At 52.5% G+C, this 13764-nt stretch overlaps 1 protein-coding gene across 2 annotated transcripts; it reads left to right on the forward strand.

The window, feature by feature from the left end:
• The first annotated feature begins 4470 nt into the window (after positions 1 to 4470).
• LOC144142870 (uncharacterized) lies at positions 4471 to 6138 on the forward strand. Of its 2 annotated transcripts, none has more exons than XM_077674686.1 (4): positions 4471 to 4784; positions 4857 to 5061; positions 5628 to 5761; positions 5978 to 6138. In XM_077674686.1, the coding sequence occupies exons 1-4, from the start codon at positions 4527 to 4529 to the stop codon at positions 6062 to 6064; spliced, it is 684 nt and encodes a 227-aa protein (XP_077530812.1). In that variant the 5' UTR covers positions 4471 to 4526; the 3' UTR covers positions 6065 to 6138. The 2 variants fall into 2 exon arrangements, with proteins under 2 accessions (XP_077530812.1, XP_077530813.1); XM_077674687.1 differs by having other exon boundaries at positions 5628 to 5733; positions 6025 to 6138.
• Positions 6139 to 13764: the final 7626 nt, after the last annotated feature.

The raw sequence follows: 13764 nt of genomic DNA on the forward strand, positions 1-13764 counted from the left end.
TCTGTTCTGTACCGTTTCTTCTCCTTCTTCGACTATTTCCGCAATTCGCGGTTCCACGGCGTGTATCCGCTCGGGCTCCTGCGTTTGCATCTGTTCTTGCTCTTGTTCTTGCTCCTGAAATCGCACTTGTCTCTGCGCCTGTCTGCGCGTTGCCTTCGATGGTAAAGCTGGGGCTTGATGTTGCTGTTGATTTGTAAGGAACATATCTAGCTTCTTGCTGAATTCTTGTAGTTGCCGCTCTTGTTGTGCAATCTTCTGGTCTTGTTGTGCGAGCTGCGCTCTGAGGCGCGCATTCTCACTGCGGAGTTCCATCGTTTCCGGAGTTGGTTGTACCTGCTGCGGTGCGCAGCTCCTGGGCTCCTGCGGGTTAGCTTCCCGCCTCGGACACGGCTCCACCACCGCGGCTGCCCACGTTACGCCCTCTCGCGGGCTGGTCTTGACTTGATTTCCATTGCCGCCGCCGCTGCGGCGGCTCGCTTCGCCTCCGCCAGCTGCTGCTGCCGGGGCGCCGCCAGCATTCTTCTGTGGTATCCGTTTCGCGCCTTCCCCGGCCGCCCGCAGCTGCGGGAAGTCAGTTAGGCCTAATGTTGGCGCACGCCTTTGCTGCTCCTCCGTTCGCTTGCGCTCCCATCGGCGCTGCTTGACCACGTGTGGGGTCTTGTAGCGGTTCTTGCATCCCGCCACTCCGGTGGGGTGCGCCCCGCCGCACAGCTTGCAGCGGGGTTTGCATTCTCGCTCGTGTGTGGGGCCCGGATTGGACACTCCGCACGCAAAGCATACCTCGGTGTCCGGATAGGGACACACGCTGCGCGGTGACCTAGCCTGCTGCAACAATGGCATACCTCGTAATGTTGTTTGTAAAGGCTACATCTAGTTACCATAGCTCCAAATTTTACTGTACTAGGCACTTTCGTACCCTCGAAAGCCACGATTACTGTGGTAGTGTTTCCAATTCGATGCGCTTCGAGCGCGAGCGGGTTCGCTTCGTTTACGATGTTCTCCTGCAAGTCCTGCTCCGTGTATGTAAGCGAGATGCCACGTATGACGCCCTTCACGGTGCCCTCGGGCGCCGGCACGTACGCACTAACCTCGTGTTCCCTACCCGCGATTCTGAGTAGTCGGATGCCCGAGTACATTCGAGCTCTCTGCTCATGCGGGGTACTTATTACTATGATATTTTGGGCATTGTTGGTACAAATCGTGTCTTCCCTAGATTCCTGCAGTGTAGTTCCTGCCATCTCGAAAATGGCTTCCATTAGCTTAGGTGCCTCGGTACGCGCCACGTTTAGCCCGCCACGTGGCCTAAGTATGACTTTAATATCCTCCTTCGGCAGCGCATGCGGCATGCGTGCTGCCTTGGTAAGCCTAGCGGCGACCTGCTTCGCGAAACGTGCCTGATTCTTGGGGGCTGCAGGGGGAGTAGTGGCAGAAACAACAGGGACCGACTTACCGCCAGCCGCCCCGGCCGCCTGCCGCCGCATCCGCCGCCTCGCCACCTGCCATCTGTCTTCGCCTCCTTCCTCCGCCGGTGTTGGGTCCGTGCCGGTAACCGCTACCGACACCCGTCCGTGGTCGTAATTCACTTGCATCGTCGATGCTCGAGGGCTTTCTTCAAGTGGAGAGGTGGTTCCGATGTCCATGGTAGTCGCCATCTCCTCCAGGGTAGTTGCCGTCTCCGCCATGGCGGCCGTCATCGGCGCGCCCGGCCCGAAGTCGCGCTAAGCCTAGGTTAGGCCTAGCTGGCCGACCACGTTGGCCGATCGGTCTTCGCCGATAAATGGGTGAAAATCGATGCAACTTGCCCGAAAATGGTGTCAGTCGATTCCGTGGGTCAAGCTGCGTCACCCTATAACAGAATCTCGTTGATATCTTCAATTAGCCCGGCGCAATTAGTCGAAATCAGCGGAGCCGATGCGAGACACGTCCGCTCCCTGCAGCGACCGCAGCGCCTCCCCAGGCCATATTAGGAAAAATTAACAAGAAGAAATGGACGTGGGCAGGGCGTATATGCGAAGGCAAGATAACCGTTGGTCATTAAAGGTAACTGAGTAAATCCCTAGAGAAGGCAAGCGTTGCAGGGGGCGGCAGAAAGTTAGATGGGCAGATGAGATCAAGAAGTTTGCTGGGATAAATTGGTCGCAGTTAGCACAGGGCCGGAACAATTGGAGATCAATAGGAGAGGCCTTTGCCCTGCAGTGGGCGTAGATAGGCTGGTGGTGGTGGTGGTGATGATGATGATGAAACTGACTGCAAGCAAGGCAGAACCGAATACAACGTTACTATGTATTAGCGGTTTTCGTCAGCTTTGGTCAAATCAGTCGTACGTTCCGGAACTCCCACGCTGATCATCGAGCAAAATATTTCTTCATGGGACGTCGACCCATCATTAGCATCGAAGGCTTTCTCGGGGAATGGCATATTCTCCTTTTTAGGCCGAGCGAAAGTTGGTGTCGAAGCAAACACCCCTTGGATTAGCGAAACCGACCCAATTGTGGAACAGTATATAGCGCCACCCAGTGGCAGCTAAAGAAGAGGTTGCGGACGACAGACGTAGCAACACACCGTTGCAAATATTGACTTTAGCCAAAATAACCGTTTCCGCGCTTTAGCGCAGCCAGTGCACGCAGAGGCGGGACATGTTCTGGTTTTGCGGCTGTGGTCCTCCTCCTGTCCCACCAGCCTGCTTGTGGGGCGGTGTTTTGTCTCGCCTTCGGCCGAAAGTATGAAGGCAGGTGTCAAACCTGTGTCACGAGTGAAAAGCTGGACAAATAGAAGAGTAATAAGAAACCGTGAGAGGAACTTCCAGAAAAGAGCTCAGACGACGGGACGAAGCAAGAAACACACAACACAGCGCCTATGCTGTATGCTTCTTTAATATTAACGTCTGAGCCGTTTTCTTGCAGTTACAGTGCACACCGTTTTGCGTTTGCGGAACAGTGGGTGAACGATCTTCAGAACTTCGAGCCTTACAACAATATCAAGACAAACGTTGAGTACGCCGTGTGCTTGCCAGGCACAAACGCACCAGTGGAAAGAGTGTTTTCCCTGATGAATAAGATGCGGACTGCAGAGAAGACGCGCGTTAATTTGACCGCATGTGCACTCAAAGCAATGAAGGCAAATCTCCACATGACGCACGAGCGGTACCACAGATACATCAGCAAACATGAAAAAAAAATGTTGGAGGCAATTAATTCAGGCAAGAAGTATCAGTTACTGGCCAGGAAATAACCTGGACGACCAGGGAGGCCGCATGGTGCAGGTGTAGGAATACAAACTGCAATTTTGTGCCGCGTTCTTCCTTAGCCCCCCCCCCCCCTTTCCCGCTTTCGGGTCTGAGTAATATGATCACTTTAGTCATAACGAAAGTTGATATGTCCACACTACTGTACAAGGGCTGTACAATTATGCGTCCGAGTATTGCACCAGGTATTGCACAGAAACCGTAACTTGTTGACATTTTGGGTTGTCGAGTGTTCAGCATATTATCTCTATGGGGTGACCTATGTTGAGGGTGGCCGAGCGGGTACGCTCGGCCACCCTCAACATAGGTGGCCGAGCGTGGCCGAGCAGGTGCGCCCCCACACTGTTTCTAGATTTTTTTCTTCTTCAGCGTTCAAAAATTTGCAGTTAAGTTTCAGTAAGCTTCTGAAGGCGTAATCTTAAAATAGTTGTCACGCAACTTTAGCCACTTCCGGTGCAAGTTCCGCGGTACAACCACAGGCGGCGACACCTGTCTTCACGTTTACGCTATTTTCTACCCTACTTTAATAAAAGGCTGTGCGTAAGAGTGCTATATATTCGTGTTCTCGGTGAGCTAATCTATCCGTCTACAGCAACTTGTTTTTGCCCTCAGTGTCCTTTAAAGGAGCCATGAAGAGAAAATACAACTTCGTTTAATTTGAAAGAACTAGGATTCAGTATCTCACTCAGCTTCATTACAGCCACAACAGATGTTTTTTTAACGAAAAAAAAGCAAGAAGTATTTAAAAACTTTCAAATTTTGCGCCACAGTGACGTGTTATGAGCAAGAATGACGTCATATGGGCCAACAATAAAACACAATTTTTAGTGCGCTAACTGCACGTTAGCATTCAAGTGATGCGGTCAAATGAAACTAGAGGCCCCATTACAGACGTCCAGTCATGTGTCGTCGCGACAGGTCAGTTAGGCGGGCGCCAATAGCACAAACAAGGTTCCGTGACGTCATAGATAAGTCGCGGCAAATCGGCTAGGGGGTCGCGACTACTTCACACGTTTTCTTTCATATCTCCGTTATTTGTTCGAAGATTGCGATGATATTGGTATCATTGTTATCGGGACTAAGCAGTCTTTGTAATAAACCCAACTTGTATTTTGTCTCCATGGCTCCTTTAAGCTGTAATTTTATTCCACAGGTTCAATAGGCCTCGTGCGCTCGTTTGGAGGCGCCACTGAATTGGAACCGGTGGCGCCCCCTTCGGCGCCGCGCCGCATTTTTTGCTTGTCCGCCGTTCCGTGCAACGCAGCTCCGCAAGGCTTTCTCTATGGCTCGGCCGCGTCCGCGCGAGGCCAGCATGACGGCGCCAAGCGGATCGTGCGTGCTGTATTGCGGTTTTAGTAAAATACAGAGCCCTGAGAAGTATTTCAAGGGAAGTTGCTTCAGGCGCGGCATCAAGCTTTACGCGAGCAACCACGTGTACGGCGTAAAAGAAGAAATCCTTAGCGAGACGGCGCCGTCTGAAATCGTGGCCAGGTGCATTCCGCAGATGAAGAGCACTTGCGACTACGACGTGCGGCTGGAGGTGAGTGAATTGTATTTGAGATACCCTTATGTGCTTATTTCACGTACATGGTGATTTGTTTTGTTTATGTAGTTGTCGCCGAACCCAAGGCGCATTGTGCGAGGCCGCTGTTCGTGCAAGGCTGGCTGCCGCGGTTGGTGTAAACACGCGGCGGCGGTGGCCGTTTTCATAAACAGCCACGAGGAGAAATCGTGCACGGAGTTGCCGCGTGCTTGGGGGAAACCCTCTGCGCGACCGACCGTGGACACGAAGAAACAGATAAAGGAACTCTTTGCAAGTAAGCACGAGGAGCGCTTTCTTGAATTGTTCAGATTATTCAACATTGAAGCATGCGTGCTTTTTTGTATTGCATCATACAACTTGATAATTATTTATACAGGTCGCCCCTTGCCTGCCCCAGTACTCAAACCCCTGTGCCCGAAAACGGTACATGCCCAATTCTCGGGCGTGAGGTGTGCGTTCGCGGACATGATCGCGTGCGAGGACAGCCACGACGAAAATGCAGATCCAACCGGTGCTTCCACAGAAGCTGTAGACGAAAGTCTCAATCTCGGCATCGAGGTTGTCAGATCGCTGTTCGGGGAAGCGCGAGAAACGTACGCAACCATGCAGGTGGCGAGCGTGGTACCCCTGACAATAAACAGGTGCAACCTGCTCGCTATGCTGGAGCAGAGAGAGGAAACGTATTACAAAACGTTTGTGAAAAAAAGCGTGGAGCAGATAGCGGAGATCGCGCTTTTAACCCTGGGCCAGGCTGCTGTAGACAGGTTTGTTATATCTGCAGCCTTTATGTGCTTCACAGCGTGTTGTGCATTTTATACAAAATGGCACATTTTGTCGCAGATGGCACCAAGAGCGGAAGCACCGCATCACAAGCACGATGGCCCACCGCATCAAAACGAGGAGGACAGAGTTTGAAGCACTTGCAGCTGCACTCGCTTCACCGCGCCCATTCTGGGCGCAAGCCACAACTTACGGTAAGGATTCACGTATGGGTGCACAACCTTAAACATTTGCTCAATCCGTCCTTTTTACTTGCAGTAAATAGAGTCTTAAATGCACGTGAATAAACTAAATTGCATGAAACAGGTCATATTAACAAGAAGAAGAAAGTTTGTTGAGCAAACAAACTTTCTCATGTTAGAACTCCTCAGTCCACATTAACACATTTCTTTTCTTTTTTATTTTTGCAGGCAGAAACACCGAAGCCGAAGCCAGGAGGGAGCTGTCAAAAGAGACGCCAAACGCGCTTGTTTACCTTGCACGACGCACAGCCCTAATCCAGCGCAGCCTGCGCTCCTCTTCGTACGGCTTCCACGGAAAGGAATAAAAACTGGTTTTCGGGAGCTTGTCAGCAGTGTTGGCGTAGCTGTTATGGCATCCGTAGACGCAACAGTACACTGATTTGCGTGTTTTCGCCCGCACAGGCGCCATCCCGCAACACTTCGTTACCGGCGGCGGCTGACTTCGCTAAGACCCGGACAAGCAAAAAATGCCGCGGAGGCTGCCAGGTGGCGCTGCGTGTACGGCCGAAGTAGCAGCGCACTAGCCCTATAGACACTGATTTTACACTGCAGTGTGGCCCGCTACCTTAGTCTCCCTCAGACATGTTATCCTCACTGGCATACACGATTCCTGCGTTGTCCCATTTTGAACTGACGGTGAACCTGACTAGCCTGTCGATGCCTTATTAGATCCTTGTTCCCCGATTTCAGGCACGCGAGTGGCGGTTCCGCCGAGTCGGACGGCGCACCCACACAGTATTGAAGGGCTTCCGAAAGGCAGCAGGCGTCTGCGGCATCCTCCTGTGCGCAGCCTTGATGATCAAGCTCCTGGCCATGGCCAACAAGAGCATGGCCTCCCACCACGGCCACGTCTTTGTGCGTAAGAACCGGCTCCTGTCCACGCTCCGTACCGTCTGCAACAGCCGCCAGTGTCAGCAGTACTCTTGGGAGCTGCAGTCGTCCCTGGACATCGACTGCAACCCTTGCCACAGCCTGTACGGCTTCGTGTGCGGACGCTGGCGCCGGGGGAACACGGTCCCATCGATTCGAAAAGCGGCCGAAGCCAGGCTCACGCGACAGGTCCTACGGTCGGTACTGGAATTGAATGCATCCGAGGTGGATTCAGTTACCACCACCGCCGACAAGGTGGCAGCGCTAGTGCACTCCTGTCTACACGGACGACGCGAGCCAGCTGAGCTCGCCGCTTTCCTCAGAGCCCGGCGTATCCTGCCTTACCGTCAACGAAGCCCGCACGACCTTCTCGGCGTTTTAGTGGACCTCTCTGTCAACTGGGGAGTCCACCTGTGGTTCGAGCTCCATATGGGCTCGCGAGGCAACGGAACTCCTGCCGTGTACATCGGGAAAAGTAAAGCCCTCGCCGAGTGGGCGGCTATGGTGAAGAAAATTCGGACGACAAGGGCGTACAGAAGACGCGTCCAGAACACTTTGAAAATGTTCGAACTGCCCGTGGACCAGCAGCCGGCCATGGTGGGCCGCGATACGTCGCTGGACACGCTGATCAGCACGGCCTCGGGCATTGACAACTCTACGTCCAATGCTGAGCCGCTTGAGATTAGTGTGGGAACGATGGGTGTGCTGCTCACACCGTCGATCCCCGTGCGCGTCTGGCTTGATGCTCTTAGCTCCGTGCAGCCACCGGAGATAAACATCACGCGGGGAACCCTGGTCCACGTGGATAATCCGAGTGTCCTGCAAGCGATGAGCAACTTGTTCGAACACGGAGCCCGCATGCAATACGCCCTGCAGGAGCACATCGCGTACCGGACGATACTCCACCTGGGTTGGATGGTAGACGACCGGAATGCAAGCAGTCGTGGCCAACCGCTCCGTGGCCAACCGACCCGGTGCCTGCAACAAGTGAAGGAGATGGTGGGGCTTGCGTGGTTCATGCTGGTTCCCGTTGCAGACGGCGACACAGTCCTCAAACGCGCCATCTTAGAGTCGCTAAGGGCGACTGGCTCTCTCCCAGCCGGCATTGCGGCTCCGTCTGAATCCTCCGTCTCGGCGGACGTGTTGCCACCCCTGCAGCCATCCTTTTTCGGAAACTGGGTGGCATACAAAGAAGCCCGGCGCCATCTCTTGTCTCTGGGCATCTACAACATTCTTGGCATCGGCGGGATTCAAGAATTGGACTGGAACCGGGAGCTGAACTTGACTGTCGATCCCCTTCTGTTCTCCTACCCCTTCTTCCATACCGAGCTGCACCCCGTCATTAACTACGCGGGTGCGGGAAGAATCCTGGCGAGATCTCTCCTGGAGGTCACCTCGACCGACACTTCGGAGAAGAGCCTGGAGGCGGTGGCTGTGCATGCGGCTCAGCGGGCTTTGCACGAAGGTGTCGAGACAAAAGCTGGAGATGCCCCTGCCTTCCCGACCACCGCTTTTGTGGACGAACTGTTCTTCATGGCGTCGTGCTACTCGGTGTGTGCCACAGACGACGCCAACAAGACTGTGCAGATGATGTGCGACGAGCCCGTGATGCAGCTGCCTTCGTTCATAGCTGCATTTGGATGTAACCTTTCCCCGGAGAGCAGACGGTGGCCTCAGGAGGAAAGAGTGAACGACTCTTTTCGCTAGTTGCCCCGCTAATCCCGCCTTGTGAGTTAAATGCCTCGTACGATGTGGTTGTTCTCTACACGGAAAATGCCCACTGCTTACAGCGATCTGTTCGTCTTACTGTTGCCTTATTTAAACACAATAAGACACTATTTTAACGCTTCGTAGACTTGCGCACGAAGGTAAGTACACATTCTCTCAGTGCACCAGGTGTTGCTCCATCGCACCGCCCTTGCCACAAAAATCTAAAAATTGTGCATTCTAAATGTCCGAGCACTCTTTCTGTGAGGCCTTTTTTCGTTCGTGTTCACTACGCCCGCACTTGGATGAATTGCGGCCCGTAGGTTACAGTGGAGAGTTCAGAGTAATCCCATGGGGAAGACGGATACCTTGTCACATAACCAGGAGAGGCGTACGTGGCACACTTCATATGCTCTAGCTCCGGGGACGCAGGGGTGGGGGCGTCGTACAGAACACCTATCCCAGTGCCCCTGCCTCTGGTCTTGCCATTGGGCGGTTTCCAGCCTACGAAGCTTTGAATTAAGCCATGACCCAATTAACCTAAGCAACTACCGGACGTCCGTCGGCCGTCCACCATATGTCCATTCCGGCTGGATGGACGTACGGGCTGCGGCTCAGTTTCAAGGCTGATCGACGTACCATGTACGTCCATGGGACGTCCGCACTTACCGTAATTACCCGATTCTAACGCGCACCCGATTCTCCTGGCAAAAAAAAAGCCGAAAAAACTTGCACCTCCGATTGTAACGCGCACGGAACTTTGTGAGCAAGAAAAACGAATGCGAGAGAAACGAGCGATTTATTTCCCCAAGTAATCTCACTCATCTCACTCCTCGCCGCTCTCCGCTGACCACATCATCTCGTCCTCGGTGCCGTCAAGCGCGTTCGCCATGCCACACTCCTGAACGAACGTTCAACCATGGTCGACGGGATCGTGGCCCACGCCTCGCACGCCCATCCCGCGAGCTTCTCCAGAGGCGCACGCTTCAGCCGACCGCTCGTTTTCAACGCGAGAGAGCCGCTGATGCCATTGCTGTTATCAAGCGCGCAAGTGGAACGATTTGACGATTTGTGTGAACGCCGATAGAAAAGCCTAGGCGCTTCCTGCGTCCGAAAAACTAAAAGCTTTGGCGCCATCTTGAGATGGCGACGGCGATGGATGGGACGAAATTTCCACTGTTTCGGCAGTTTCGGTTTCGTATCCGATTCTAACGCGCATGCGATTTTTCGACCTATTTTTCCGGAAAAAAAGTGCGCGTTAGAATCGGGTAAGTACGGTAATACTTCCGTACGTCCAGCCGGACGGACGCCCGAAATTGGATGCATATAGGATGTTCTGCAAAAATTTCCAGAATCACATACCGAGAAGCATATGTTCCTACAACGAATGCTACACCGCAAAAAACCTACCGGGCAGACAGGCATACATGAACACAGTTAACTTGCTTCGCATGTACCGTTAGAGGGTCCCAATTCTTATATGTCCTTCTCCAAAGAGATCATCGTTAAAGTTGGTGAGGTGCTTCAAAAGAGTAAAAAATAGGCTTAATTTTAGGAACATGCAGATGAAACTTGCAATATACAAACAAGTCAGGGTGTTGATGTACAAAATCTTTTTATTTGAAAAGCAAAGTAGCTTGTTCGTTCTTGCTTTTATATTCAATTTAAGCCATTACTTGTAGCTTCGTAGTAACTTGTACGTCCACTAGCGGGTGTCACTCGGACTTGTACAACCGTTTCTGGTTGTCCACTGTACGTCCAAAAATGTGCATCCAAACATGAACATACAGTGGCCATCCAAACTGGGCATTCGACGTTCGGCTGTATTACATCCGTGGTTGCTTGGGCTGGCTCCTTTAACCAGATTGTACGCAGGCATACCAGCGGACTACGCTGCCCCTGTACGGGATAGTGATATGGTGAGGCTTAAATGCAAATACAGAAGGGGCGCGCCAGCGGTCAACAGTCCGGGACACCTATGCCGTACACAGCCAGTCGTGAATGCGAAAGCCTTAATGTCCCCTTATAGTATTCCTCTGAGTGGACATGCTGCCATCGCAGCTAATACAATTGGTGAACAGGTATTCAAGGTTTGTGAAAGGTACTACATTGATGACTGATTGTGGGGTTTAACGCGCCAACGCAACGCAGACGATGAGGCGCGCCGTAGTGGAGGACTCCGGATTAATTTTGACCACCTGGGCGTCTTTGACGTGCGCCGAAATCTCGTACACACGGGCGTTTTTGTTATTCGCCTCCATCAGAAAAGCGGCCGCCGCTGCCGGGAATCGAACCCGCGTCCTCGTGCTCAGCGGCACAACGCCTTAGCCACTGAGAAAGGTATTACATTGGCGAAGGTGCCCCCTACCGAGATACGTCGCCTCCGTCATGTAGTGGTAGCGTCGTGGATGAGCGGGGCGCATGAGAGCTGTGTCGGTGTTAACGACAAAGAGCCGATCGGCTCTCGAGAGCAAAACTCAGCTGCTTTACTGCTTGGCAAGATGAACAGCGACGATTACAGGAGCAATAACCCGCTGGCATGCTTACGACTCCAACGGAGTAACGCCAGGACTTGATGCCACCAACGTTCTGAATAGCGCTCGAGGAGAACGCGTATTTAGAACCCGAAGCGCCAACAGCATCAGTGGTCTTTTGCGAACGCTAATAAAAAATTTCTCCCACCTCCCCTCGCGGGAACCCCTGTGTAGATGCGACGCATAGGGGGGTTCCGTTGTTGTTTCCATTAGGTTGATTCTCCCATCGCGTGAAACGTGCCGTGAACCCCTGCCGCGGCTATGACGCAACACAATCCACTTTAATCCATTCCGAATCCAATCCAAGCCAATCCAATCGAATCCAATTCAATGCCTCTCGCGAGAGAGTGTTCGCTATCGGAGAGGAGAGGGGGGTGAGCGGCGGAGAGCGCAGCTCGCGCGGCGAGGAGAATGGGGGAGGGGTGTGGACGGGCAACAACAACGCAGTATGGAGGGACAAGGCGAGTGAATGAGATGCAGTCGCATCTAAAATTAGCAGTCGCTTAGCTCGGCTATGCCAGGATATACGTAGAGTGAGCTAAGGTTCAACTGGTTAGTTTTAGGTTTCCTGGTTGTCTAGGATTAGCTGATTATCATGCTTACTGCTGCTAAACCGATTTAAAATCCAACCCAGTCCGGCCAGTCACTGCTCCTCACGCATGCGCAGCACGGCTCTCCAGGAGCCACGCGAAACGGCTATCAAGCGGCTCCGGCGCAGCGTCAGACTTGGCTACTGTGCAACGGAGGCGCACAGCTGGGCACACACCGGCGCCAGTGCGTCTGCCGCGGCTATGACGTCACTCCTCTGGAATGCGCAGACCCTATTCTCTACACACCCGTACTCCAAATGGATTGGATCCAATCCAATCAACCTAGGCCAGTGTAGCTTACGCTACAAAAAGTACAAATACAAAACACAAGTCCCATGATGCGCTCCGCAGAGCGGTGCCTGATGTTGCCGGAGAGAGATAGGGAAAGTAGGAGTCTTGCAGAGCATGTGGCGATGAGTTCGCCGCTGCCGCCGACATCGGCCGTTCGAAGGGTTCTGGCCAAGCCGCGTTTTCGGATGCCCGTGATCGACGTCAGTGTCCGTCTCCTTTTAGCATAGATGCTATGTGGGAAAGCATCCGTGCTGTGTGCTAGCAAAGTTCGCGCACCGCGTCAACACGCCCACACACTGTCGATTAGTAACAGAGGGCAGCCGAATGGGCCGTGAGCTTTCAAATACACGCTAATGCATTCGCGAATCCTGTAACATTCAGCCACATTTTTAATAAGGCCCCTACAGTTCCCGGACCATACTTTCTTTTCCCGTTATTTCATGTTATGGGCGACCGGAGTGTCTGTTTTCTATGAATGCATAAGGGTAAAAGTTGATGTTTCGATTTAACTGGGTTAATTTGGTTTCGGCCCAGTGAGTGGTGGACGATTTTTCTGGCATTCAGTGTTTTTAGGCCACTCTCACGCTGCTTTCACAGCTCGTGGAGCGGGTGCGGCGTCCATGTCGCAATCAAACTTCGAGAGTGGACAAAGTGGAGTCTCTGCGGCGCCCACCCCGAATGCTACCTTAAGTGGTCACGAGCTTCCTGTAGTGCGAAGAAGGTGGGTACGGTTCCAAGGCTCCCCGTGTCCGTGTCCACCCCACCCTCAGACATACTGGGGTCAGCGGAGCTGGACCGGAAGGCACGGAAATAGTCCCGAAGGGGACCGTCATCAACACATTCACCAGACTCCGCAATCGGTGCAGCGTCATGATTCTGGACTGCCAAAGGCAGTCACGGTGGGACCACCTCAGCCTCGACAGCTCTCACAGAAGCAGGAGGCGGCCACTCAACTAGGGCTGGAGACAGTGACACGTCAGCAAGGCTGCACTGTGTTGCTGTGCAGACCAAACACCGTCCCAACCCCTGATGGGCAGCGTTTGCATACGTTGCGGCCAAAAGCAGTTTGCACTTTTGGCGTGCCTCAGCAAAGGTCATGTTTTCTGTCACTTTCATCTGAATTATTTCTGTTTCAGCTTTGAATTTTTGCAAGTTCGTGAATAAGGAAAGTGTGGATCGCTGCAATTCGGATACTTTGCTGTGTTGTTTTGACATTCTTCTGATGAATGATCAACCTGCGCACATTTGGCACAAGTCAGTTTTTCCCGACACCATCGAGATATATGGCCATATCGTTGGCATTGAAAGTAGCGCTGCGAATTTGGTACATATGGTCATACATTGCAGCTAAGAAAGCCCACCTAGACCTTTTCTGGGGGTTTTGTGCGATCAAATGTCAGGACTAGGTGCTTTGTCGGAATTTCTTAATTAACTTTCCAAATTAAAATTCACGTTACCGGCGTTACTCTTTGTGGTTGAAGCACCTGAAAAAGTTTTGCCTCTCTCCCAGACTCTAAATCTCTTTCCAAAATGACTCCTTGCGAGAAGTTGAGGGTCCAGTGTGGTGTCACACTAACCGACAAGTCAGACAGTGTGGTTTGTTCCAGTAAGTTCTCCCCGTGATTTTTCCTTCACTTCAACAAATAGGTCATCAGATGCGAGCTTCTTAGCATCGTAGTCTGAACCAGCAACAGATTTTATGCATTTGGCCAAAAGAATGACTGACTTCTTCGCAACCGGGGTGTTTGTTCTCTACAAAATGAATGACAAGAAACGTGAAAATGTTCTGCGTTCCCTTTAGCTAGTACTTCGGTACGGCCCTGTTTGAGGGGCGATCATTAGAGGGGGGATAAGAAATAACCATGCGATTTTGAAAGAAGCAGGGAGTGGGGGTTCTTTCTCCACTAACTTTACCCTGACGGTCAGTGAGGTCTTGGAACTCCCTGCCTAGTAAACTGGCAGA

This window comes from Haemaphysalis longicornis, unplaced genomic scaffold, assembly GCF_048455015.1.
Source record: "Haemaphysalis longicornis isolate Haplotype H1 unplaced genomic scaffold, Haemaphysalis longicornis Haplotype H1 scaffold_6, whole genome shotgun sequence".
Classification (NCBI taxonomy): Eukaryota; Metazoa; Arthropoda; class Arachnida; order Ixodida; family Ixodidae; genus Haemaphysalis; species Haemaphysalis longicornis.